Source organism: Plecotus auritus (genome assembly GCF_963455305.1).
Source record: "Plecotus auritus genome assembly, chromosome: 10".
Classification (NCBI taxonomy): Eukaryota; Metazoa; Chordata; class Mammalia; order Chiroptera; family Vespertilionidae; genus Plecotus; species Plecotus auritus.
The window spans coordinates 43,110,076-43,136,494 of NC_137785.1; the positions used below are offsets into that span (position 1 = coordinate 43,110,076).

The window sequence follows — 26,419 nt, forward strand, 5'->3', positions numbered from 1 at the left end:
GTCATCTTTTAAACCAGAAATCTGGTCACACCATTTCCCTGCTCAAGCCCTCTCAGTGGCTTCCTGTGACCTCTGGGTAAGGCCCCCAATCCTTAATCTGGCCCACAAGGCTGAGCTCCTTTGGCCCTTGCCTCTGGTTTACGTCAAAATGAACGCTCCATGCTTCTCCCTGCCTTGAAGGCTCTGTACAGGCCAGGCACTCCTTCAACTTCCAGTCCTCCCGATGGCCTCAGAAGCCTCCCTGACTCCTGGGGCCACATTAGTCTATCTGTCCCCCCAGCACCCTGGATGGCTTTAACACCCTCATCACCCCAGAGGTTCTGATTTCACTGATCAGGGGAGGGCCAGCCATCGACTTCTGTTTTAAGCCTCCTGGGTGACCTAACACAGCCAGAGCTGAGAGCTACTGCCGCTCAGACTATTCTGGAGAAGTCTTCCCCCTGGAAGATCTAGATTTTGTTGGTCTGAAGGTCAGTCTTCTGGAAACCCTGCTCCTTGGAGCTGAGTAGGTGGCAAATGGCCAGACCTGTCCATGCTACTGGTGATGACAGTTCGAGAGGCGTTGAGCGACTGGGGCCGGGGCCCAGGCACCATCCAGGTCTAGGCTCGCATGACTCGAGTATCTGGCTCCACCGCTGCCAGCAACCCTGGGCCCCCCTGTTGGCAGTGGGTCACCTGGCACAGCCTGGATCATGCCCCATCTGGCTTACCTACTCCCTCACTCCTCAAAGACTCCCACTAGGGCATTTAATGAGACGATATTCAACCTCAAAGGGAAACATTGTCTCACAGGCGAAAAACGAATTCGTTTGAAAATGGTGACACTGACCTGCCTCAAGTCAGTACCACCAGTGTGAAGGGGGGGACCTTTTTTGTTTCTTTGAAGAACAAACACAAAGGTCAGGAAAAGAAGACAAGTGACACGAAAGAGAAAGTGGTGGATGGGACACCTCACAGGGTGAGGAGTAGAGTATGTGATGCTAACCTGATGATGAAGGCGCCTCGGACCTCCAGCAGCTTCCGTTCACTGCTGAATCTCTTGAGAAGGTTGATCATGAACTTGTAGAAGTAGGAGTTCATGGTGGGAGTGGAAGGAGAACATTCTAAGCCTTTGGTACCTGTAGAGAAAGGGATGGAGCTGGGATTTATTCTGTGTCCTCAGGATGATGGGCAGCCCACCCCCCAGAATATAAACAGTTGTAAATGCCAAAAAGGTGGTGGTGGTGGTCTGTGTGGAACAACACGAGGGAAAACCTTCAATCAAGGGCCACATTTGACAGCAATAAAACAAGGGCTACACAGGTATGTCCAAGCAACTCTCCTTACTACACACATACCACTGACTTGTCCATCCCCCCAGTCAACCCCGGCCACTTAGTGAACACCGCCTATCTGTAAGACCCTCTGCTAGGTGCTACGTAATTTTAAAAAGTAAACTGCTACTCATTATCTCCATTAATAAAATATGCCTTGGCCTTTATTTTGGCCAATTGACAAATGACAAGTCAAAGAGAAAAAAGGGGGAAAGACAGGCCCACAATCTCAATGGTTAACAAAACTGACACACCTGGAGAGGCAAAACCACACTCCTTTCTCAGTGTGACTGAACAAAAAGTAATTGTGCCCACGCCACTAGATTAGAGACGGCACATGCTATGAAATGTGACCGATGTTTCAGTCTGCACCCAATGTTTTTTTCATATATTTTTATTGGTTTTAGAGCGAGAGGAAGGGAGAGGGCGAGATAAGAACATGGATGTGAGAGAGAAACATCGACTGGCTGCCTCTTGCAGGTCACCTATTGGGGATCAAGCTTACAACCCAGGCACGTGCTCTGACCAGGGATCAAACTGGCGACCTTTTGGTGCACAGGACAACGCCCAACCAACCGAGCCACATGGGTCAGGGATGCACCCCATGTTTTGAAATCAGACATTCTTCCGCATCTTCAGGCAAAGATGCTTTTTTAGAGTCGTGCTCTGAAGACTTTCAAAGCCCGCAGTTGGCCTTAGAACCAACCAGAAGCACACTGGAGGTCTCTCTCTGGTGTGTCCTGGCTGAGAACACACTGAGGGCCACCCCTCCCCACATCGCCCTCTGCAAGGCATCCAGCATCCAGCACCAAGGAAGGGAGAGGAGGGGACAAGGGCAGGGCTAATGGAATGCATGGATGATTCCCACACAGTGTATTCACACACCCCAATACACTCCTTGGGTTCCCCCTCTTTCCTTTCTAACACACACTGACTCCAACAATCACTGCTGGAAAGAGGTGTTAGCGATGGTAGGAATCCTCACTCTGTCTGCCCAAGACATGAACAGGGCATTACAAAGAGAACAGTTCAAGTGAGATATAATTCACATACCATCAAGTCCTAAAGTGCACAACTCAGTGGTGTGCAGTATATTCACAAAGATGTGCATCTATCAGCACTAATTCCAGAACATTTTTGTTATCCCCCAAAGAAACTCTGTATCCATTAGCTGCCATTCTCCATTTCCCCCTTGTTTTTATGTCTGAATAATATTCCACTGTATGGACAAACCATACTTTATCCATTCATCAGTTGGTAGACCATTTGGTTGTTTCTACTTCTGGGCTATTAAGAATGATGCTGCTATCAATATGCATATGTAAGGTTTTGTGTGAACATGTTTTCCTTTTTCTTAGTTACTAGTATATGCCCAGGAGAGGAATTTCTGGATCATATAGTCACCCTCTATGTGTAAACTTTTGAGGAACTGCTAGACCAGTGGTCGGCAAACGGCGGCTCGCGAGCCACATGCGGCTCTTTGGCCCCTTGAGTGTGGCTCTTCCACAAAATACCACGGCCTGGGCAAGTCTATTTTGAAGAAATGGTGTTAGAAGAAGTTTAAGTTTAAAAAATTTGGCTCTCAAAAGAAATTTCAATCATTGTACTGTTGATATTTGGCTCTGTTGACTAATGAGTTTGCCGACCACTGTGCTAGACTTTTCCACAGTGGCTGCACCATTTTACATTCCCATCAGCCATGTATGAGAGTTCCAAGTTCTCCACATTCTCGCCAACACTTATTATCTATTTTTGATTATAGCCCTCCTAGTGGATGGGAAGTGGTATCTCATTGTGGGTTTGATTTGCATTTCTCTAATGATTAATGTGTTGACCATCTTTTCTTGTGCTTATTGGCTATTTGTGTATCTTCTTTGGAGAAATGTCTATTCAAACCCTGTGTCTACTTTTTTTTTTATCCTCACCTGAGATTTTTTTCCATTGATTTTTTTTTTTCTTAGAGAGTGCAGGGGGGAGGGGGAAAGGGAGAGACAGAGAGAGAGAGAGAGAGAGAGAGAGAGAGAGAGAGAGAGAAAGAGGTGAGAGAGACACACTGATTGGTTATCTCCCACACGTGTCCTGACCAGGGGCCAGAGATTGAGCCTGCAGTTGATGTATGTGCCCTTGACCAGGAATCAAACCCAAGATCCTCCAATCTGAGGGCCGACGCTCTAACCACTGAGCAACTGGCCTATTTTAAAATTGGGTTATCTTGCCAAAACCGGTTTGGCTCAGGGGATAGAGCGTCAGCCTGCGGACTAAAATGTCCCTGGTTCGATTCCAGTCAAGGGCATGTACCTTGGTTGCGGGCACATCCCCAGTAGGGGGTGTGCAGGAGGCAGCTGATCGATGTTTCTCTCTCATCGATGTTTCTGACTATCTATCCCTCTTCCTTCCTCTCTGTAAAAATTCAATAAAATATATTTAAAAAAAATAAAATTGGGTTATCTTTTCATTGTTGTTGTAAGAGTTATCTGTATATCAGATACATGTCTCTTATCAGATATATGGTTTGCAAATGCTTTCTCCAATTCTGTGGGTTGTCTTTTCACTTTCTTGATGATGTCCTTTCAAGCACATTTTTTTCAACTTTAATGAATTCTAACTTATCTATTTCTTTTTTTGGTTGTTTGTGCTTTTGGTGTTGTATCTAAGAAACTGCTATCTAATCCAAGATCAGAGAGATTTATGATACGGTTTCTTGTAAAAAAATTTTAAGCTTTTATATTTAGGTCTCTGGCCCATTTAAATTTTTTTTTATATTGTGTGGAGTCCAAGTTAATATCTTTTTGCATGTGGATGGATATCCAGTTGTCCCATATTTAAAAAGTTTTTATAGATGCTTTATTTATTTTTTGTATTTTAATTTTTTCAGCTTTATTGAGATGAAATTGACATATAACACTGTGTAAGTTTACTGTGTAGCTGTTGATTTGATACACTTATATACTGTAGCTGTTGATTTGATACACTTACAACCATAGCATTAGCTAACACTCCCACCACTTCATATAATTACCATTCTTTTTTGTGGTGAGAACATTTAAGATCTACTCTTAGCAACTTTCAAGTATATAACACAGTATTATTAAATATAATCACCACACTATGTGAGGTACTCAGAACTTGTTCAGCTTCAACTGGAGTCTGGCACTTAGGGAGAACTCGGGAGGAGGCCGAGGGCTGACGGAGGATCTGGGCCATCACTTTCCAGGCTGGCCTCTCTCTGGCCGTCATGACTTCCTCCCCAGACCAGGGAGAAGATGGCCACACTCTGGCGTGAAACAGGCACGATGTGGGGACTGGGAATCGAGCCTGGCTGTGCGGGGGATACAGCTCCCAGGAGGATCAGCCCAAAGCACAAGCGGGGACCACCCAGAGCACTGGGAGCGAGCCCACAGAGGGGCTCCCAGGGGTGACTTCATTAGGTGCCCTGGCCGGGCCGCAGCAGTCCAACCTTCTCCCTGTAGCTATCTTTTTGCTGAGCTCAGACTTCCCTTACATCTTCCCCCGGTGCTTCTGGGCAAGTGGTGGGAACTGGAAATGCAGCCTGTGAATTACTGTGGAAGGATTTCTTATCAGGAGCCACACCTTCAAACTACTGTCCTCTCTCCTCAGAACCACCTAGACAGCTCTGATGCCCCGTGTAGGGCCGCGTGAGAAGCCCAGTTCAAGTGTGGGCCTCGTTGAACTTGTTTGCAGTGTGTTGTTCTGGGTTCCTGCCCGGAACAGCCTGGCCCGGGAGATCCTGGGTGACTCTGGAATGGCAAACAGTCTCTGCTCCCTGGCCCAGCGGGGCTGTTTGCAGAATCAAGTGTCACATTCTTACAGATCATGTTACCCCAGGCCCAGCTGGAGTTGATCTCTGAGGAGGTGGCTGCAGGTACAGCTGTTGAGGCAGCCCAGCTGCCTCTCAGCCCCTCCTCTTGTCCCCACGCTGAGGCTATGAATTGGGCTGCCCGTCGTGGCCTGGCTTGGAGGCTAGGCCACCCCCTCGCTAACTGGAGGTGGGTGTGGACAAGCTCACTGGGTGCTTGTTTGTGATGTCCCTGTCCCCTTCTTGCTTCTGTATGTGCACTCCCATCCCACCCCATTTCTAGGCCTAGTGCCATTTAGGCTCCCAAGCATTCCAAAGGACAAAGGGACCAACACAGACAAAAACCATAAAGAAATCCTCCCCAACTGGGGCCACAATCTCCATTCCCTGGGGGCAGGGTGTCTTGGGCAGGCACTGCGGAGAGGTGCCAGCTGTTCTGGCCTCCAAGGGGCAGTAGGAAGCATTGAGCACGGCATTTAAGTGCTCAGCTTGGGCGTCCACCAGACCTGAGTTCAGGTCAGATGTTCACTCTTCCACTAACTGGCTGTGCAACCATGGCCAAGTCTAAGCCTCAGTTTCCTCATCTGTAGAGTGGGGACAACAAGAACCCCTATTAAATGAGATAAAACATGTAATGTACTGGGCCTGGAGCCTGCCATATGGTCCAATAAATAGGGGCAGCTATTAGCAAACATGCCATAACCCAGATACCGAACATTCTTCCCGCTGAGTCTCAGAGCAAATGGCTGAGGGCTGGAGGAGAGTCCGGGCTGTCTCTGAGCGGGGAGACTTCAGAACTGGGAGGTAGGGAGGCTGCAAGGAGGAGAGGGGCTCACCTGTAACCCTAACCAACCCCACATTCAGGGAGGGAGACCTGCTACCTCGCAGCTGACAGGCTGACCACAGATGGCAGAAGAGAAAGCATGGGGCTGCTCTGGACACATTCCCAGGCCTCCTAGCCACAGCCCTCCAAGGGCCAAATCAGCAACTCCCTAAGTCCAGGCTGCGAGATGGCCCTGGGGCTGCGGCCCTTAGTGGGAGGTGGAGGGCAGAGCCCTATCACCAAGAAGCTGGCAGGGACTCGCCTTCTCACAGTTGCTGGGACAGCCTATGGGGCTCAGCCTTCCACCACTTAAGACTACAAAGCGCAGGGCTGCCACCTTCCCTGAGACTTGGCTGGCGGGAGGCCAGAGTGTGGGGGAGCTTTGGGGGAGCTGTCTGGGCCTGGCCTGCTTGGGCCTCCAGCTTCGGGGTGGAGCCTTTTGCCCTTCAGGCTCCAACATGCCAGAGGGACTCTGGTCAGGGCCACTGCCCTCGAGGGCAGAAGCCTTTACAGGAGAGAGTAGGAGCCGGTAAATCTCAGCGAGATCCTATCCCAACTGCAGACATGTGTGGGCAGGCAGTCCTCGGGGCAGGGGTGGGCGTGGGGAACACTTTCTGGGTGGGCTGGTCAAGGCTGGGCCCGTCTCGGTGCTCACCATGGACGGGGTGTGGGCCTCATCTCCCAGCCTCGGCCTCCCACGGGCTCACTGGCCACTTTTCTGACCTCCCTGGTCCTCAGGCCCTGTTGGCTGGAGGTGGAACTAAGAGCTTCTCGGGCAGGGCTGCAGGCACAGGAGGAGGAGATGGGGTAGAAGAAACAGACCCACTCCAGGCTCCCACAGGGCATGGCAGGCCTCTCTCCACTGAACTCATGCCTGCCTGCTGCAGCCCGTGGGAGCTCACAGCACCTCCCTCCACGGCCACTTCGCACACTTCTGGCTCTTGCTCTCTGCACACTCTCCCCTGCGCTGAGGCTCTGCTGAGGACGAAGAGGCTTTTACTCAGGTGATGTGGACAGCACAGTCATCCAGGCCCAGAGAGGAGGAGCAGCTGTCTGGCTGGGGCACAGGAAGAGGGGAAAGAGAACAACCTGCCCATGGGTCTTAGGAGTGAGGTGCCCTTTGGGGGACTGAGGAGTTTCATTCCCTAATCTTGCTGAGGACCAGTCCTGCAGCCAAATGTCGCTCGCCTCGCCTTTCTGGTTTGGAGAAGCGGCTCTGGCAGGAAGCGCACGTGACGGCCGCTGATCCAGGGGCAGACAGATGCTGTCGGGAGCACTCAGTACACAAAACCAGGCTGGTGGGGTGGGCGGCCAGGGAGCCAGCCCCGCAGATGTTGCTAAGTGAAACCTGATGTGGCGACATGAGAATCTGCAGAACGGCTCACAAACAACCTTCCCTGGGATGTTTTGGATTGAGTTTTGTGGCTATGACGTGAAGGAGCCTCACATGTCAGGATAAAAATAGCTCTGGCCTCAATACACAACGTGAGTTACAGTTCAACAAAACCAGATGGGAAAACATTAGCCGCCCAGCCCAGGCCCAGCAGGGTCCTGCTTCACTCCCACCCTCCTGTCTCTCTCCTCCTGGCCCCTCCAGTGGGAATGGATCCCCTGCCCTGAGAATGCGGGGAAGGGCCAGGGGACCCAGAGGAGACCCAGGTCCTGTCGCTAACTGGCAGGGCACTCTCAGGAAGTGACACCTTCTCCAGGGTGGGGGTTCCTGTCTGTGAGCCTCACAGGGAGAAGGAGCTTAACGGTTCCTGGCACAGGAAGTGCTCAGAGGAGGGGGCTGTGGGATTGGGAGGCTAGTTTGGAATCAAGGGGGTCAAGTGGGGAGGGGCTAGCTTCCCTGGGAGAGAGGGAGGCCAAGGGCTCTTGTGAAACAGGGTCTCGGGGGTTGTGGAGCCTGCAGAATCTGGGGGCGAGCCCGGCTGAGGTCAGGGAGCCTTCTGCCCTGGGCAGCCACCCAAATCCAGGAGGTTTCCAGCTGCCTGGTTCAGAGCGAGAGATAAGCTAATGGGCCCCAGCGGGGTCCAAGAGGAACCAGAAGCTGATATGGCAGTGGAGAGGGCTGCACCAGGGGAGAGCTGCAGGGCTGTCGAGCAAGCAGCTTGGGCCACGGGCAGTGCTGGAGACAGGGAAGGGGGAAGGGCCCTCAGACTGTCAACAGCAATGGGCCTGGGTGGGAGGGGGCCGGGTTCTCCATCTGGTGGCCAGTAAAGGCCTGGGCAGTGGTGCTAGGTGAGCCTCAGACCCAGCTCTGTTGCCCCCATTATAATGACTCTGAAAGATGGCACTGACTAATGCGGGTTCAGAGGTGAGTACCACAGACCCTGCGGGCTGAGCTGGTGCTTCTCTGACTGTGGGGAGCACACAAGGCACCTGTGATCCTGATAAAATGCGATTCTGAGTCTAGGGTAGGCCCAAGTGCCTCCATTTCTGATGACCTTCCAGGCTAGGGGTCCTCAAACTTTTTAAACAGGGGACCAGTTCACTGTCCCTCAGACCGTTGGAGGGCCGGACTATAGTTTAAAAAAAAAAATTATGAACAAATTCCTATGCGCATTGCGGGCCCGGGAAGAGTTGGCTGCTAAACAGGACAGGCAGCGGCACCCGGTGGGCCAGATAAATGTCCTCGGCGGGCTGCATGTGGCCCGCGGGCCGTAGTTTGAGGACGCCTTTTCCAGGCGATGCTGAGGCTGCATAGCCTGCACCTTGAGAAACTAGGGTCTAACAGGGGTCCTCAAACTACGGCCCGCGGGCCACATGTGGCCCGCCGAGGACATTTATCCGGCGCCTTCCACGGAAGAGCTCATAGAGCCCACAAGCACCCATCGCCCAATCAACGGAGGAGGGAAGGGTGGCACCAAGGCAGGACACTTGCCCCAGGTCACAGGGCAGGTGGGGCACAGATGGACTGTGAACCTAAATCTTCCCAACCCCAGCGCCTGAACACAGCGTGTGGGAAGAAGGGCTGGTAAGGCTCAAAGAGCAAGGCTCTTGGGAGATGGGACCCCGTCTGGTGTGGCTGCAGGAGATGGAGGAAGAAGTGCAAGAGGTCACCTGTGGCCGGAATGGAATCCCTGAAGTCACTGCGAAGAGGGCCACCCCCAAGAACTGTCAGATTGGGGTCACGACCCCGTACCCCCACGAGACTGCCGGCCTGGCTACCATTGCTCTGCTCCTCTCTCAGTCGGTGGTAGAGTCCAGTGCTAGGCAAGGCTGGAGTTCACGGGGGCTCCTGAGTGTGGGGGGAAGAGAGCAGGCTCAGGCGAGGCCCTGGGTCGGCACTATTGCAGTGACAGCAGCGGTGGTCTCTCAGCGAGGGCTGAGCTAGCTCACGGTGAGGTGCTGAGCACATGGGGAGCGCTCAGAGCAGCCTGGTCCTCACGAGAGTTCCACACATCACAGTCACAGTTGTTACTGGGAAAAACACCCAGGGATTGCTTTCTAGGTTTTTTCTAGAACTTCTTTCTGCTTTTGGCCACACCAGCCTGGGCTTATAAGGAACAAAACTGAATCAGAACATTCCATTTTTGTCCATGTTCTTAGAGCTGGGGTCATACTCCACCTTGGACCAGAGAGCCCTGATGTAAGCAGTTTTATCCCACCAAGAATGGGCCCGTGGCCAGAGGGAAGGACAGGGAAAACTGGGTTTTAGGGGTAAACATCAGTCCTGAGTTGACCTCTGGCCCCGGATTGCCACACTGCTGCTGTGCTTGGCAGGCGGCTCCCGCTCCGCAGCTGGGATGTCCAAGCCCCAAGCCAGCCAGGCATGTCTCTAAGAGGGCCAAGCACGTCTCTAACAGGAGAACGGTCCCAGAGCCGCCTGCTCCTGCTGCGCCTTCTGTACAGGCTCAGGGTCAGGCCCTGGGTCGGCTTGAGGTGGGCTCAGCATCTCCTCTTCCCAGAGCCTGGCACAGCCTTGGCTGTCGTCCCCCCGAGTAGAGATAGGCAGGCAGAGAAGGCACAGAAGTTGCCAAGTCACAGGAGACCAAGGTTGTTTGTTTCATTTCACCAAACCAGTCTTAGGGAGACAGGGAAACAGTGTCTCTCCACTGGCTCCCTCCTGACTGCACCAGAGGCGGCCCTCTTCCCAGCCGGGGCCTCTGCAAAGGTCAGGAATGAAGGGGGCGTGCGAGAAGCGACACCACGGCCTCAGCCCACACAGCTCTGCACGGGAGGGAGATGTTTACACTGGGACGGACGAGAGGAAAATCCCATGTGGGCAGCTCTGCCTTGCGGCCCCGGGGACCGCTGCTGCACATTTAGGCCAACACAGCACCATCCAGGCGTGCGATGGGCCCCGCTCCCCCACCACTGACTCAATCTGCACCATTTGAGTTTCTGGACCCAACACACAGGCAGGCCATTCAATTCCCCAGGAACACCACTGATTTCATCTTTGCTAGGTTTCCTGCCTCCTTGGCTTTCCAGAAAGTTCCTTTATGGGGTGGGAGTATCTACCCTAAAGGGATGTAGCACTGCAGTCTGCGAGTTCTCGGAGCTGTGCCCTGGAGAGCCAGAGGAAAACAGAATCCAAACAGGAGAGGGTCTGGCCTTGTGGCCACTGTCAATGTGCACAGCCAGATGAAAACAGAATGCCCCCCTTGCTGCGTGCCTTAAAAGCAACTTGACAAAGAGCAGCCTGCGAAGGGACGAGTGCTTTCGGACCTAACAGCTGCCCTCCACAACGAGGGCCTGCTGCGTGCCCTCCCTAAGGCGGCTGCGGCCCAGCTCTGGCTTCCCATGCTCTTCTGTTACTGCTATGAACTTGACCTTTTAAAATTACGGACCCATTTGAAAAATCTCGTGCCAGCTGTGGACGCACATGCAGAGGTGGTCCCCACTCCTTGAAGTGCACACGAGTCTCAGGCTGAGAGCGTGTGGCCCTCGGTGCTGTGACTCCACGCAGCAAGAAGCACTGTTGGCTGCAGCACCTCTTTGGTGTTCTTCCCAGGATGGAATTTATTCCTGTCCAGCACACTTGGTTTGTCTATGCATCCGGGTGAGCCCCTGGCTGATGTGAGCGGTCCTACAGCCTTGATGAGACTAGGGCCTGACACGCATCAGTGGCCCTCCCATCTTGGTGGGGACAGGAGCTGGGGTTGAGTGCTTTGCCATCCAAGTACCCCCATCCCTTGTTCCCTAGCGGCTGAAAGGGCTTGCTTCCACAGGACCTCTCCTGGGGTTCTCTGGGTCAGGCCCTAGGTCTCCAGAGTGACCTGGGCCACTCACAGCTATTCTTTCTGGCTCATCCCTCCACCCCAAGTAAGCATTTCAGTCATGATGAGCCCGGACAACAGACCCTGGGTGCACACTGGCCTGCGGGGCTCCGCTGGCACTTCTCTGTGCCAGGGAGGAAGAGAAAAGCCACCCTGTAGATGGAGCACAGTCGTGGGAGGTCAAGGTGTCCTCCCTGCCCGGGGCTGTGCTGCCTCAGCTTTGATGCTCGGACAAGGGGAAGAGGCTGGCCTGGGCCCTGGGCCGCTTTCTCCTGGTAGTCAGGTATCAGTGCCACCCTGTCCCCACCCTCCAGGCCTGCCCTCTCCAAGGAGGAGCCTCCTGCTCCTCCCCTCTCATGGAGGCCCTACCCCCACACTCAACCTGTGGCATTCCTGCCAGCGGTCCTGGGGACTTCAGGTTGACCCTCAAGTGCTGACTTGGGGACACAGGATGAAGAGCGGAGTCCTAGGCTGTGGGACAGAGGGTGGGAACCTCAGCACGGGTCCCGAGTCAGGATGTGGGTGCCTCCCTGACTATGGCCTCTGACTGCCCAGAGGAAACCAGCTCGTTGGCAAGGAAACCCCTGCATCCTGGGGAAACAAGAAGGAAGCTGGCCTACCGCTAGCCCCTCATTCCTTCCTTACTTTACAGGAACAGCTGGGACTTGGGACCAGCTGCAGGCAGAGCGTGTGTAGCGGTGGCAGCCTAGAGCCTGGGGTCCTACAGGACACCCTGCTGCAAGGGCAGGGTGGGCTTGACGCCAAGTGTCACCGGGAGATGCCTTTCAGGAGCGGTCTCTGTGACGACCTCGCAGCCCGGCGCAGGCAGGCCTGCAGGTGCCCCAGGTGTCCTCGGGCCCAGCCTGGTGGGGCTGCAGGAGGGGAGCTGCTGCTGATGGGCCCCAAATGTATTTGACACTTGGCTTCTGCACCAGAGGAGGGGCTGTCTAGGACCTGGTGCCTGGTGTCAAGAGCCGCACAGGGGACAGAGACACCCCAGGCAAACACCCAAGGCCCGCTGGGTGCTTTCCCACGGACTCGCACCCCTGGGCATGTTCCAGGACGGTGTCGTTGGAGGGAACTGGTGTCTGCCTGGGAGGGAGGTGCTGGGAGTAGCCCTGGCCTGGGAGAAGGGCCACCTGATGTCTGGAAGGAGCTCCAAGGGGGAGCACCAGGAACGCCACGCCACCTTCATGGCCAAGCACTCCCGGAAACATGCTGTTTGAATTATACTGTCTCTTGCCTGGGCTGCCTGCCATGTTGAGAGCTATTTTTAGCCTCTCGGTGAGGAAGGAAATGGCTGCCTAGTCTCCCACCTGTGAGCCCTGACTCCAAAGCCCCTTGATTCCTGACCAGGGAGACGCTGCCCAGGGAGAAGCCATCGGCTGACTCAGATGGTTTTACATTAAGCCAGTGGCTCAACGGATGAAAGGTGCAGGAAGGTGAGGAAAAGGGACTCAGCGTCTCTTACAGGGGCTGGAGTGTGAGCCAGGAGGTGGCAGCATGGCAAGGTCCACCTGCCTCCTGGACAATGGCCGTCACTGACCCTCACACCCTGGCAGAACTCCAAGGCTCGAGAGGGACAGCCCCGAGGATGGCCCAGTCCAGGACGAGATCGAGCACCAGTGTTCCCAGGGTCCCCGAGGCCGGAAGCATCAGGGGAATACTTACTGGGAGTGGTCAGCAGGCCGGCCCTGCCAGGGGTGGGCACCTGAAGCTCGGAGTGGCTGGCCCGGAGGTCAGGGCCATCGAGGGGGCCTAGGTCCTCTGTCTGGCCTGCAGGGGAGGAAGCAATTTCTGCCAACACCTCCAGATCCTTCAGGATAACCTGGGGAGAAAAGCAGAGGATGAGGGACAAGGACTTCCACAGCAGCTGTGGCTGGAGACAGAGCCTCCTCCAGGAGGTAGGGAGGGGTCTGCAGAGGGCAACAGGCTGGTGAGAGTGGCCAAGACTATGGCTATAACGGTGCCCAAAACGTTCTACGAAGGACTGAACTGAAGAGAACACAGGCAGTGGATAGGAGCGACTGCAGGAAGGAAGCTGGAATCTGAGGCCTGGAAGCCACCTTTCCCATGACCACTCCTCTCTGGTCCCTGGCTGGGGACGAGAGGAGACCCCAGGGGATGTGGGACTCAGGCACCAGGGCAGCCTGTGCAATACACATCTCAGGGCTCCTGGGTTGCCTGTGCCCGACGATGACCCAGCAGTGCCCTCACGGCCACACTCCTGGGTGCGGCAGCCATGGCCCAGCCCAGCATCAGGTCACAGGACAAATCCTTCTGCAGAGGAGACACCAGGCCATGGCAGATCCCAGAGGACCCTCCACATGTGGGGTGTGACTCTGGGCTCCAGGACGGAAGACTTCCTAACTTGTTCAGTTCTCACTGCCTCTGCAGCGCTCATACACAGAAGCTAGTGGAGCAAGGCCCCGAACCTGACCCCTGCCTGCCAAGCTCTTCCAAGGAAGATGCAGAGGTGAGCATAGAGAACAGTCCCCAGTGTGCGCTCAAGTCAGGGCTGTGTCACATGGTCCCCCAGGGCTGCCCTACAATCCAGAGATCTCTGGACCAGTGGAAATGACAGAAAGCTCTGGGTGGCCCGGGTACCATGGGAGGCCAGGCCAGCCAGTGGAATGTGGTGACTACAGTCAAGGTCAAGCTGCTCCAGGGCGCTCTGTGGGATGACGAAAATGTTCACGAGTTAGACTGTGGTGCTGGTTATACAACCTTATCAATATACTAAATAAAACCACTGAAACGTGTATTTTAAAAGGGAGAATTTTATCTCAAAAGAAAAAAAAAAAGCCACTAACCTCTTCAAAGTTTGAAAGCAGTTCCTGTCTCATGGCAACTAATGTGCCAGCACCCCATCCTTCCCTGACCCTGCTGTCACTTCTCCTGGGGTCCCCTCTGCAGCCTGGCCGTGCAGCTGAGCCCCGTACCTGCTGGTCCATTCTGGCCCCTAGTGTTCTCCCAGAAGCCTGGTGTGTTCGGCACAAAATCTCCGAGAGACAGTAACTTCACTCCCCGCCCTGCCGTACACCAGCCTCACCAGGTGGGCCATGGCATCCCAGCTGTCCCTCCCGTGTGCTGGGAGTTGGGGCTGCAGGTGAGTCAGACCCGCCCCACCCAGGGCCTGCAGGCAACCTGTACCCCTGCCTTCTGCACATTTGGGAGTCTGACTGTTGGGCCTGCAGAGAATGCATCCATGCTGGCTGAGAAGTGTGGCTGCTAAGCAGTCCAGACGGATGGCAGGAGCAAGGGCTGCCTGCCTGGTGCTCAGGCCAAGAGCCCGGGTAGGATTAGGTCCAGAAGCAGCAAGGCCCAGGCCTCTGCTGCCACCGAGGGAGGCCCCCAGAGGGCATTCTGCTCCAACAGTGGCAGGAAGGACACAGAGGGTGAGATGTGGGAACAGACAGCAGAGCAGTGAGTGTGGCGCTGAGCAACGGAGCAGCCCGAGCCCCACCTCGCAGGATGTGCACTCAGATGCTCACTATCCAAGCAAGTCGCTGTGTAAACATCCGGGAGGCGAAAGGAGACCAGGGAGTCCAGGTGGGGGAGTGACTTGTCCAAAATCAAACAGTGAGGCAAGAAGCAGGCCAACTGGGCCTCAAAGAGTGAAACACAGTTACTCCCAACAGGGCTGAAAACATGTCCACACACAAGCTTCCATAGGAACGCTCACGGAGCAGCACACATCACAGCCGGAAAGCGAAAACAACCCAAACGTCCATTGACTGATACTCCGATATCCACCCCAGGGAATGCTATCTGGCGATATTAAGAAATGAAGTTCTGATACACCCCCAACACGGATGAACCTCAAAAACTTTGCTGAGTGAGAGAAGCCAGATGTGCAAGTCACATCCTGTACGATGATTCCATTTATGTGAAATGTCCAGAACAGGCGAATCCACAGAGACAGAAAGGAGATTAGAGGTTGCCAGAGGCAGGAGGAGGGAGACACAGGGAGTGACTGCTAATGAGTTCCTTTTTGGGGTGAAGAACATGTTCTAGAATTAGTGGTGATGGTTGCACAACCTTGTTGGCAAAGTATACTCATGCAGTATGCAACGCTGGGTTGCATACTTTAAAAGGGTGATTTTATGGTATGTGGATTCTATCTCAAAAAACACCCCAAGTCAAAATCCCAAATAGACACACTGATTCCCAATCCAGTGGTACTTGTTGAGCAATCTGCTCTTGCTGAGCCCATGGCCTGAGGGGGGAACCCTCACTGACCCCCATGATCTCACACCTGGTTCAGACTCACAGGACCAAGGGGGCCGAGGGGCAACCTCTGTGTTTTTACATCTCCTGGCACCTGCCAGCCCCACTGCACCCCTCCTGCCACTCAGTCCTTGGAGCCACAGGCCCCGCCTCTCAGGCCTGCAGAGCAGGTGCACAGGGGCACTCAGCCTCCAGGCAGCAAACCCGGGCCGTCAAATGCAGCAAGTGAGCAAGTCCTGGCGTAGGGACGGGGCTGGGACAGTGGTGCACACATGAGGGCTGCAGACCTCACTTTTCCCCCAGAGGATCTGCATTGCGTGTCTCTGCACCACCTCCTCCGGCCCCACTGGGGAGTGCAGCCAGCAACGCTGCATATTTCACACTGCGAATTCTCTTATTTTAGGAAGTTTAACACCAAATGGCAAATGAATGCAAATTACACTTCAATTGCACAATTAAAGCCGGAAATTTTACCTACAGGTTCCTGCAGCAATCCCAGCCACTCCCTTGTGCTTACATATAAAAAAATTTATCTCTGGTCCCCAGACAGCCCAGCTTGGGGTCACACCACGTGTAGTGGTGTGTCACACTCACACACTCTCACACACACACACACACACACACACACACACACAGCCTCCTACAGGCAAGGAGGGGGAAGGAGCTGTCAAAATGGAAGGCAAGGAATGCCTTGAGGAGGGAAGCTGGGGTGCCACTCTGGGGCGCACGGTGGCTCTCTGACAGCCAGGATCACTGGCCCTCTCCCAGCTGACCAGCAAACCCCACTCAGCCCAGGGGCTGAACTTGATGCTTCTGAGGCCGAGGACAAGGCTCTGCCTCAGCAGCCAGGAGGCCCCTAGGGAGGGAAGGCCTTGGAAGGCGATGCCAACAGGGGCCCTGGGACTGGGCAACAGAGGGACAACCCCCCAGCTGGATGTGGCTTTGAGTCTGTGTGTCCAGCCAGGGATTTGGTGCTCCACCCCCTGAGGACCCCATAGGAAGCTCTAGGACAAGGACAGGGTGACTTCAGCAGCCATGCTTACGAAGCACCTGCTTAAGACCTGGGCGAAAGGCCCTGGGTTACAGACGGCTGCTTGGCCTCTAGAAACCAAGCTGGCTCTCCTTCCTGAGCAGTGGCTGGGCCCATGCCTGCCTGGCCTGTAATCCTGGCTCCGAGAACGGGAAAGGCTCAAGCAGGAGGAAGCCACGCCAATTAGTATGCGCTACACAGCTTTTTGCAAAATGAATATAAAACACTTGTGCTTTCTTTTTGTGTGAGAGAAAGAAGTGGTGGTGGTGGTGTGGGGGGGGGGGGAGGAAGGTTACAAGAAAGCAATATTCTGCAGGAACAAGAGTGCCTGCCATTACCATGGCAACAGGCGGGGGCTGGGGGCTGGGAAGGCACATCAGCTGGTCCCTCATCCTGGAGTGGAGTGAAAGGGTCAGTGGCAACTGGGTGTGCAAAACATCTGACAAAGCAACTCTGAGGGGAAGGCCGCAGAGGAGGTGGTGAGGGGTTCATACCCGCTAGGGCTTGGGGAGCAAAAACGAGGGAGCCAGGGCATTCCTGAGAAAGCCCTTCCTTGTAGGAGGTGACCTGACGCCAGCAAAGGGGCACCTTTCAGTGAGAGAGGGGTCATCCGGATGGGGCCACTGCAGGCTGCCACGTGCTGCGTCCAGCACGACAGGGACAGTCTCTCTGGGATGGTGGCTGTTTCCTTTCCTTCTCTTAATGGTCCGCCCAGGCACTCCCTGTCCCAGCACCTCGTCCACAGACCAGCCCTGGAAAACCTCTTGTGGTAGGAGGTCCCTTCTTTCCCCCCAGGTGCTGCCTGCTCCTGCACCATGTAGGAACGGCTGGAGACCCAGAGCTGGGCACAGCCAGGCCCTTAGGCTGGGAGGCCCATCCTCACCTCCCACGCGGTCTCCTGACTATGAGGTCCCAGGTGGAGGCATTGGCAGATGTTGGATAAGTACTTGCTGACCTACAGTGCCAGGCAGGAGATGGAAGATGTTCTGCCACGGGGATGGTCAGAGAGGCCGCCCACTTCACGCTACTCACTATCTCTAAGAAACTTTGGTCCAAAGTGTGGCTGTGCCACTGGTCAGCTGCTTGTGCCCCAGATGTCCCATGGCTCAGCCTCCCAGCTGTGAAGAGCGAAGGAAATCCCCAAGCCGGGCCCTCTCCAGTCCCGGCCAGGAGGATGCTGCAACAGTGCTTCCAAGGGACACACTAGGTGCTGGCAGGAGAGTGAATTCAGGCTGAATTGATGCTTCTTCCCAGAGCAGTGGGCGCAGAGCCTGAGATCTGGGTCAGGCCGGGCCGCTCCTGAATCTTGGAAGCTGAGCCGAGAGTAAGGGCAGAGGCACGGAAGCTGTGGGGCCTCTAACTCCTTCCTCTCTCTCTCTTCTTTTTCATTTTTAATAAACTGAAATCCTTCCCTAGTTCTGTGCCATATATGCAAAAATATGCAAAAGGCCTGCACCTAAATCTTACTGCTAAGTTCTACTAACAGTAGATAACAGTGTGGGTTCTGGCAGCTTAAAACATTCCAGCCGCCATCCCTGAGGGTAGAGAAGAGAAAGGCCAGCCTGGGGCAAGACAACTTGGAGCTGGTTTCCTGACCCCCCCCCCAACTCCCCTTCCCTCCCACCCCCAGGGTCTCCTTCCTGCTGATGCCAATCATTGCTCCCAGGGTTATGGTTCTCCCCAGGAGCCAGGCAGGGATGGGGAAGGGCCTGCTGTGCCGAGGGCAGCACTGGAGCAGCGCAGGCACCGTTATGGCTCGGTTACCAGGCGATGAGCCGAGGGGCCAGCTGTTTCCAGGGTACCGGTCCATGGCAACCAGGAGAACAGCAAAGCTCCCTGGTGTCCTGCCTGCCTCCAGGTCTCTGCTTAACCCCCTGCACTTGCTACACTGAGCCCTGGCCGGCCAAGGAGGCAGGCTCTTCTCCGGGCCCAGCTTCTTGTCTGCTTGGCATGGCCAGGTCCCAGCAGGAGGGCTCAGGGGAGCGGGGCAGGCCGAGTGGGATCAGCTCTCCACCCTCCCCACATCCTAGTTGTTCACTTTCTCATAAATGTCTCTGAGTGCCTGCTAGGTGCTGGACACAGCCTATCCCCAGAGTGAGATGAGGGCCAAGAGAATGCACAGGGGACTTCCGACACATGCGCAGGAAGAATGGGGGTGTGTGCATGACAAACATGGTTCCATGGAGCATCTGAGCTGAGCTCTTGACCAAGTTACTTCACTTCTCTGAGCCCCGGTTTCCTCTTGGGTAAAGCGGGGAACACAACAGAGATGAACCAGACCACGCACACTCAGTGAAGCCCAGCACAGGGGCTGGTGTGGAGGAAGCGAGTGCTGGGGGGCGGCTCTTCCTGTGAGCAACGGGGAGACGACCTCATCTCAGCCTCTCTGGGCTCTGTGAGCTGCCAGCAGGACGCTGTCAGGGAAATTCAGCTGACTCAGCTGTGGCCATCTCCAGAGGGGAAAAAAAACTGACTACATCTTGGGAGAAATTTTGGTTTCTGAAGATGCCACGAACACTGAGTAGGGCACAGGGTGAAAATGGGGTCCTGGCCTGGCCGCTCTGAGGCCTGTGGAGGGAGGGCATCAGGGCTGAGAGCAGGGGCAGGGCCCGGAGACCCCCAGCAGGATCCTAATGCTGGCCCCTCCCGGCTGTTCCCCAACGGAGATGTGCATGAGAACCACCAGGGCCTGTGGAAAGTGCCAGTGCCCAGGCAGCAGGCCCACCTGAGGGAAGTCAGGAGGTCTGGGCTGAGGCCCGAGCAGCTGGATTTTCAAAAGCTCCAGGGATTCTGCTGGCAGCCCTGGTTGGGTGGCTCTGCTGTGGGGCTTCTGCCCAGCTCCCCTTCATGGACTCGCTCTTGTGCCGATGGGGAAGAACTCAGTCCCAGCTCTGTCATCAGGAGCCAGGGGGCCAGGCAGCAGGCTCCCCCAGCACAACCCACTTCAGCCAGTTGCTGTGCTGGCTCTGGGTCCTTACTTGCTCATTACTGGAAGGGATCCAGACAGAATAAACACTAAAACACACCCGGCACACAAACCTGCCATCCCGGAGTGAATGCTGCCAGGCCAGCTGCAATGATTGTGGGTCCTCCCTTTCCTCGAGGGTGGCTGAGGTGGGGCACCGAAAACGCAAAGTGCAGACACACGGAGCGGAGTCCCTCTCGCCAGGCCTGATTCTGGGACAGTTACCCTGCTGGTCTCTCCTCCCTGCCAAAGGCTCTTAGTCCTCCTAGGACCCCTAGCGGTGACTGCCAGTGCCTCTCTGCTGGCTGTGGGGGCCTGGTGTCTCTGGGGCCTGTGACTGGGGTCCCATTCTCTTCCTTGCCACAGGTCAGCCACAGGGAGAACTGAGTGACAAGAGCTCTGTGTTGCCGAAACCGGTTTGGCTCAGTGGATAGAGCGTCAGCCTGCGGACTGAAAGGTCCCGGGTTCGATTCCGGTCAAGGGCATGTACCTTGGTTGTAGGCACATCCCCAGTAGGGGGTGTGCAGGAGGCAGCTGATCCATGTTTCTCTCTCATCGATGTTTCTAACTCTCTATCCCTCTCCCTTCCTCTCTGTAAAAAATCAATAAATTAAAAAAAAAAAAAAAAAAGAGCTCCGTGTCTCTGGCAGGACCGCGGGGGGTGCAGCAGGAACGGGTCCATGCCTCTCATTTGGGATGATCCTGTGGGGCCCAGCTTGTTCCCCACCTTGGGGAGGGGGGGGATGCCGCTGGCAGAGGAACCAAGTTCTGGGCTCTGACATCTACCCCTCGGCTCTCTGGGCTGGCATCTGACCCAGTCATGCCATCTGACGGGAAAGAAATCTTCGGAACTGAGGGGTTGTTTTGGTTTGTTCTGGAGAGTGGATGGAATGGAAATGGGAGTGGAATAAAAACCAAGGCAAGGATATGAGAAGGAAAAACAAGCCCCATTCTTCCGGAAGACTGTCCACTTTTGAGCAGGCTGCATTAGTATTCCGGGGAGCGGGGTCAGGACCACACAGAGTTGGAGCTGGATGGGACTGACACAATCCAGTCCAACCGAATTTTAGGGAAGAAAACTGAGGTGAGGAGACGCTGTGGACTTGCTGGTGGCACAGAGCGGGGCAGCATGGACCAGAGGCCCGCCCTCCTGCTCCCCACCGGCCGCTTCCCACACCGGCCCTCTGCGTCCCGGCCACTGGCCCACTCCTGGATGGGACTGGTGGGAGCTGGGGGCCCTGGGTCAGCACACAGCCCAAGGCAGCCTCCCGGCAGGTCACAGTCAACTGCTCAGAGAGAAGGTGCGACCAGACTATTGCTCTGTCAAGGACAAAATGCTGAACGGCACAGTGGGAGGCGTGGCCTGGATAAAGCGGTGCCCCCACCCGCTGGGCCGGGGCTCTGCAGTGAGGGCACACCCTGTGTGGGGTTTTAGATGTTCTTGAATCAGACAGACGCGACTGCCAATTCTGGCTCCTGGCGGTGTGACCTTGGCAAGTTCCCTCCTCACGCCTGCATTTCCTTTTATGTCACACTGGGGAAAATTAAACTCACTCCAGGGCCGCCGCAGGCTCATTAAGACACTAGATGCAATGCCCCCGAAAGGCACAGCCACCTCATAAACTTGGGTTTTCGCCCTCTCCTTGTCCCAGTCCCCTCCCACGGACACATGGGGTCTGACACACAGCACCCACCACGGTTTCCGAACGGAGCCAGCAGTGGGGGTGTTGAGCGGGCTGTCATCGGCTCTCAAAGCCGCCCTCCAACGAAGGGGCCTCTAATGACGTGGGAGCCCTCATTTCTGGGCAGACATGGAGGGATGGCCAATTTCCAATAGCAGCCCTCCCTCTGGGACAGGAGAGCGCAGCCCAGTCACCTTGGAACCTGAGTCAGGAGAGGAACGTGTGGGGACTCAGAGCCTTCCCAGCCCCTCCTCACAGCGCAGCTCTCAGGTCTGGGGCCTCCCCCGGTGGGAGCCCATGCAGGAGTCCCTGCTGTCACTCACTAAATCCCCTTAAGCAGAGAGATGAGTCCCTGGGCCTAGCTGACTAACACACCAGACCGAAGTGACAGGGTTCCTTAGGAGAAGGAAAGTCAAGGGACATGATAGGACCATAGGGTTCTGCTCCCTGAGAAAGGGAGCCAAACGCAGCGCCCCAGTCTGGCCCGGGGGCTGGGCCCAGGCTGCCAGTCAGGGTGGCAGAGTGAGCAGTGTTGTCACAGCATAGCGCCAGCCACCCTGCTGGCTTCTAACATGAGTCTCCACCTGTTTCTCTGTCAGGCCCTGGTGAGCTCTCCTGTGAGAGGTTTGAGAAGCCCTTCAGTTCTGCTCCACTTCTCCTGGGACCTGGACCATGAAAACAGATGAAGCCCTTTCCCGCTCCCCCAAACCATCCCTGCCTATTCCCTGCAGCGTCCCCCCTCGCCCCCCCGCAGGTGAGGGGTTGAGTGTCCTGAGCAGAGTGGGTTAATAGGCTGAGTTTTACACCAAAGAGCAGAGCTGATGCTGCCCTGCTGGTCAGGGCACTTGTGAGATGTTCCATGGGACTGAGGACAGGGAAGGCCCCAGGCCTGCCCTGGACAGGCCACATCACTCCTGCTGGGGTGTACATAGTACTTTTGTGAGGTGCCTCAAATCACTCCTTAGACTTAACCCCTAACCCAGCCTCCCAAGTCATGGCTGCACCCTAGCCTCCTAAGTCATGTTGCACCCAGCCTCCTAAGTCATGGCTGCACCCCGGCCTCCGAAGTCATGGCTGCACCCCGGCCTCCTAAGTCATGGCTGCACCCCGGCCTCCTAAGTCATGGCTGCACCCCGGCCTCCTGTCATGCTGCACCCCGGCCTTCTAAATCATGGCTGCACCCCGGCCTTCTAAGTCATGGCTGCACCCCGGCCTCCTAAGTCATGGCTGCACCCCGGCCTTCTAAGTCATGGCTGCACCCCGGCCTCCTAAGTCATGGCTGCACCCCGGCCTCCTGTCATGCTGCACCCCGGCTTTCTAAATCATGGCTGCACCCCGGCCTCCTAAGTCATGGCTGCACCCCGGCCTTCTAAGTCATGGCTGCACCCTAGCCTCCCAAGTCATGCTGCACCCAGCCTCCTAAGTCATGGCTGCACCCCGGCCTTGCTCTCCTGCAGTTAGCAGGTTGCTGAGCTGGAAACTCTAGCACTGCCACAAATAATGCCCTCACAATCCTACCCTCCAAATTTCCAGGGTTCTCATTCTTTTTTTTCCCTGCTCCTATACCAGTCACATAAGCTATAAACTCCCATCAGCAATTCTCTTTATGGTTGCTCTGAAACTAGGGAGAGAAAGGGTGCTTCTTCTAGGCTGGAAACATCTGCTGTAAGTGTTAAGAACACCCCAGTTCTGAGGTGTTGAGCAAAGTCTGGGGAGGTGTGCCCTCTGGATCTCAATGGAATTGGAAGGTTTTGCTTCTGAGCAAGGGTGCAGCAGCAAGAGGCCCTGAGGCGGTGCTCTGCCAATGACGTCATTCCTCCTCCTTTCCCTAGGCGAGCAGCAGCTGGGAGCCTTCCCACCTGCGATGCTGCAAACACAACCTGCTGACAACGGGGCCTTGCTCCTGCCCAGGCAGCTCCACAACAGGGTGCAGGGGGCTGGCCGAGAAGGTGGAAAAGGGGAGAAGGGCACCAGTTCTGCTGCCTACTGTTTTGCCTTTGTTTTTTCTAAGATTTGGAGATGGATGATGAGCCCCCAAACACCCTGCCCACCCTGGCCATCTGCCCAGGGCCTGTGTGGTCCTAAAGACAGAGATCAGCTTCTGTCCCGACTTGTGCTGCTGAAGCCAAGGCAGGAAGGATCTGGGGCAACACAGAGCCCATCTTCCTGAGTTCAGTGTCCCTGCCGTTGGGCCCTTTCACAGAAATCATTGCCAGCACCAGAGGGGCCAACATTTACCACTTGTTTGCAGGTGCTGGGCCTGCGCCGAGCATTTTACATTCATGATCTCATTTGGGAGGGTGGTTTCACTATTACTCTTGGTTTTCAAATAAGGAAACTGGGCTTGGACAGGCTAGGTCACCTGCTCAAGGCCAACCAACATGTGGCAGAGCCAGGGACAGGACTCTGGGACCTCTAGACCCCACAGCCCTGCTCCTCACCACCAGGCTGCACTGTCGCTGCAGAGAAAGTATTACCAGAAAGGGATGCCACTCAAAATCACAACAAAAATATGAAACACCAATAGTAAACTTCATAATGAGTAAGACCCTGAAACTTTACTAGACAACTTACGTAAACGGGATGAGTCCTGCTCCGGGGTGGGAAGAGTTCATCACAGTGAAAAGCCCATTCCCCAACTTCTCCTTAAAGAACTTGTAATGACAGACAGGCTGTTCCGATGGCCCAGGTTCTGGCCAGGAGCTTTCACTATCCCTTTATTTGCTTATTTTTTGTTAATTCCCACCCGAGGATATTTTTCCATTGATTTTTTTTTAGAGAGAGTGGAAGAGAGGGGGAGAGACAGAGAGGAGAGAAACACTGATGTGAGACACATCGATTAGCTGCCGCCCACATGAGCCGTGACCTTGGTTGGGGACGGACATGCCTGCCACTGAGATGCGTGCCCTTGACGGGAATGGAACCCAGGACCCTTCAGTCCACAGGCCAATGCTCCATCCACGGAGCCAAAGCAGCTAGGGCTCACCATCCCTTTAAACAATGGCCTATGAGGCAAGTGTAGACATCATTAGTCCCATCTATCAAATCAGGGAGGTTGGACTCCCTGCCCAAGGTCCCTGGGAAGGGGCGGGAGCTAGGATTCAAGCTCAGGTCTGGAGGCCAACTGCCTGGACTCTACGTTCAGTCAGAGGCAACCAGACTCCCTCCAGGTATCTCCTAAGACTGATATTAAAAAAAAAAAGAAAAAAAAGTGCTACATTTGTTTGTTTGAAATAGTCTTTATTTTTTAGAGCCGTTTTAGGTGTACAGCAATACTGAACGGGAGGCACAGAGATTTCCCACATACACCTGCCCCTGCATAGCCTCTCCCATTATCACCATCCCCCACCACATTGGATATAATTGATTAACCTACACTGATGCCATCATTATCCTCCCAAATCCATAGTTTACATTAGGACTCCTCCTGGTGTACCTTCTGTGGGTTTGGACAAATGTATAATGACAAGTACCCACCGTTACACCTTGAGGATTTTAAATGCGGAGTGGGAGATAGCTGTGTTTGGGAGTGGGATGGGGGTGAGGAGTGACCTGAGGCCCCTCCTGGGCCAGCCACACCATCAGGAACATGGAGAGGACCTGTCCTCTGGGGCTCACGGGTAGAGCTCACTCAGGTAGCTCAGGCTTGGGAGGCAGCCAACAACTCCATCTTCCCGGCAGGGGAAGAAGGGGCCCCAGCTCCCCACCAGCGTCCAGTAGGAAGCTCTGAGCATGTGCCTGTGTTCCACGCTGTTGAATTAGGGCACACTGTCACGTAAAAACAAATAAGTGGATCTTTAGCTAATGGGAGGATTTCTATTCTGGTGCTAAGAATATCAATTTGACACCTTCAAATTCTTTCTGATGAAAGGGAATTTCAGACAAAGTCTGCAAGGAGCAGGCAGTACTGAGCAAATAGCCACTTATCCTGAACAACGGAAAACAGAGACAACTGAGGATGTCAGAAGGCTGTGTACTACTGAGCTGGCACCGGGACAGAATGGAGGACTAGTAGCAGACAAGACATACCCACGGGGCCAGGTGCCGGCGGGACTACGGAACTTGGTGGAGGGCAGAGCTAGGTCTCTGCAGCCCGCCCCTCCCTGAGCCCAGCTCTTGCATCATTAACACCTGCCTACGCTCTGTCTCCTGAGGCCAGCGGCTCTCACCAAGGGCGAGAAGCACGTGCGTTAATCACAATCATACTGGGAGAGAAAAACATTTGCAACAAGATGATGAATCTAATGTCTCCAATATACAAAGAGCTTCTAGAAATCAATAAGAAAAGTGGACAAAGGGTCTGGGGGCTAAAGGGAGACCTTTCTCAGAATACACACCCCTTAACACTCCAAATAGAACTCTTCTCAAGAACTTGTAGAACAAGAGAAAGTGGCCAGAAATGAGGAGGATGATACAATTAGACACGAGCTCCCCATCTCCCCAGCTGGTTCTGAAGGGGGTAGCCAGGCCGCATGTGGTGAAACACAGGCATGGTAGTTATGTGACTAAAGGAATGGGCTTTGGAGTCCAATAGACCTGGTTCTGAGTGTGCTCCACCACGTCCCAGCTGTGTGCAAGCTACTTAACCTCCCAAGGCCTTTGTTTTCTGAACTGCAAAAAGGACTCTCCCACAGAATTGCTGAGGCCTCTCTCAACACTCTGAGTGAAGGGTGTAGCAGTCCCTGGCAGAGTAATGGCTTCAGACAGTAAGCCGCTATTAAGAATCATCCAAGATGTGGGAAAAGCTGTGCCTTGAGGCCCCGGGCTGGACGAACGACCTCGCAGGGACTGTTGTGTCCATCAGACTCCAGGAGCCTTTAATAGGAAGATCCCCTCACCCCCTACCCCACCCCACCCCCATTTGGCTGTAGTTTGATTCGACTCAATGGCCTTCAGGGTCTTGAACCCCAGGGAGATCTGAGTTGATATCAGGGCTGTTCTAGATATCTCAGGAGAAGGGGGACATTGTCTTGTTCATGGCTGGCTGTCCATTGCCAAGTACCCAGTAAGCCCTCAAAGCCGCCAAAGAGACTGGGCAGGGGGCGCTTAGGAATGTGATTCTGGTGAAGCAGGATATGGCAGAATCAGGACTCACCACTGTTTACCAAGGTCCCAACCATTCCCTAGAGGGAAAGCAAGGACTCTTTTCTCCCCACCCCACCCCACCCCACCCCCGCAACTGTTCCCAAGAGCAGGTGCAATCCTAGCCGCACCCGAGACCCACAAGATGTGCCCCAAAGCTCTGACAACATTTGGAGCTTCAGCAAATGGAGTTTCCACAGCCGAGACCTGAACAGAGCTGTTTAATGGACTGCATCTCCTCCCACTCCCTCT

The 26,419-nt window shown here is 54.8% G+C and overlaps 1 protein-coding gene across 3 annotated transcripts in view; it reads right to left on the reverse strand.

The window, feature by feature from the left end:
• VAC14 (VAC14 component of PIKFYVE complex) overlaps window positions 1–26,419 on the reverse strand; it is a 98,218-nt gene that overhangs the window by 35,465 nt on the left and 36,334 nt on the right. For all 3 annotated transcript variants that reach the window (XM_080643565.1, XM_080643563.1, XM_080643564.1), the window contains 2 exons: window positions 12,850–13,006; window positions 986–1,118 (listed from right to left, as the gene is read on the reverse strand). In XM_080643565.1, coding sequence (XP_080499691.1) covers window positions 986–1,118; window positions 12,850–13,006 — 290 coding nt within the window. The remainder of the gene's footprint in view (window positions 1–985; window positions 1,119–12,849; window positions 13,007–26,419) is intronic.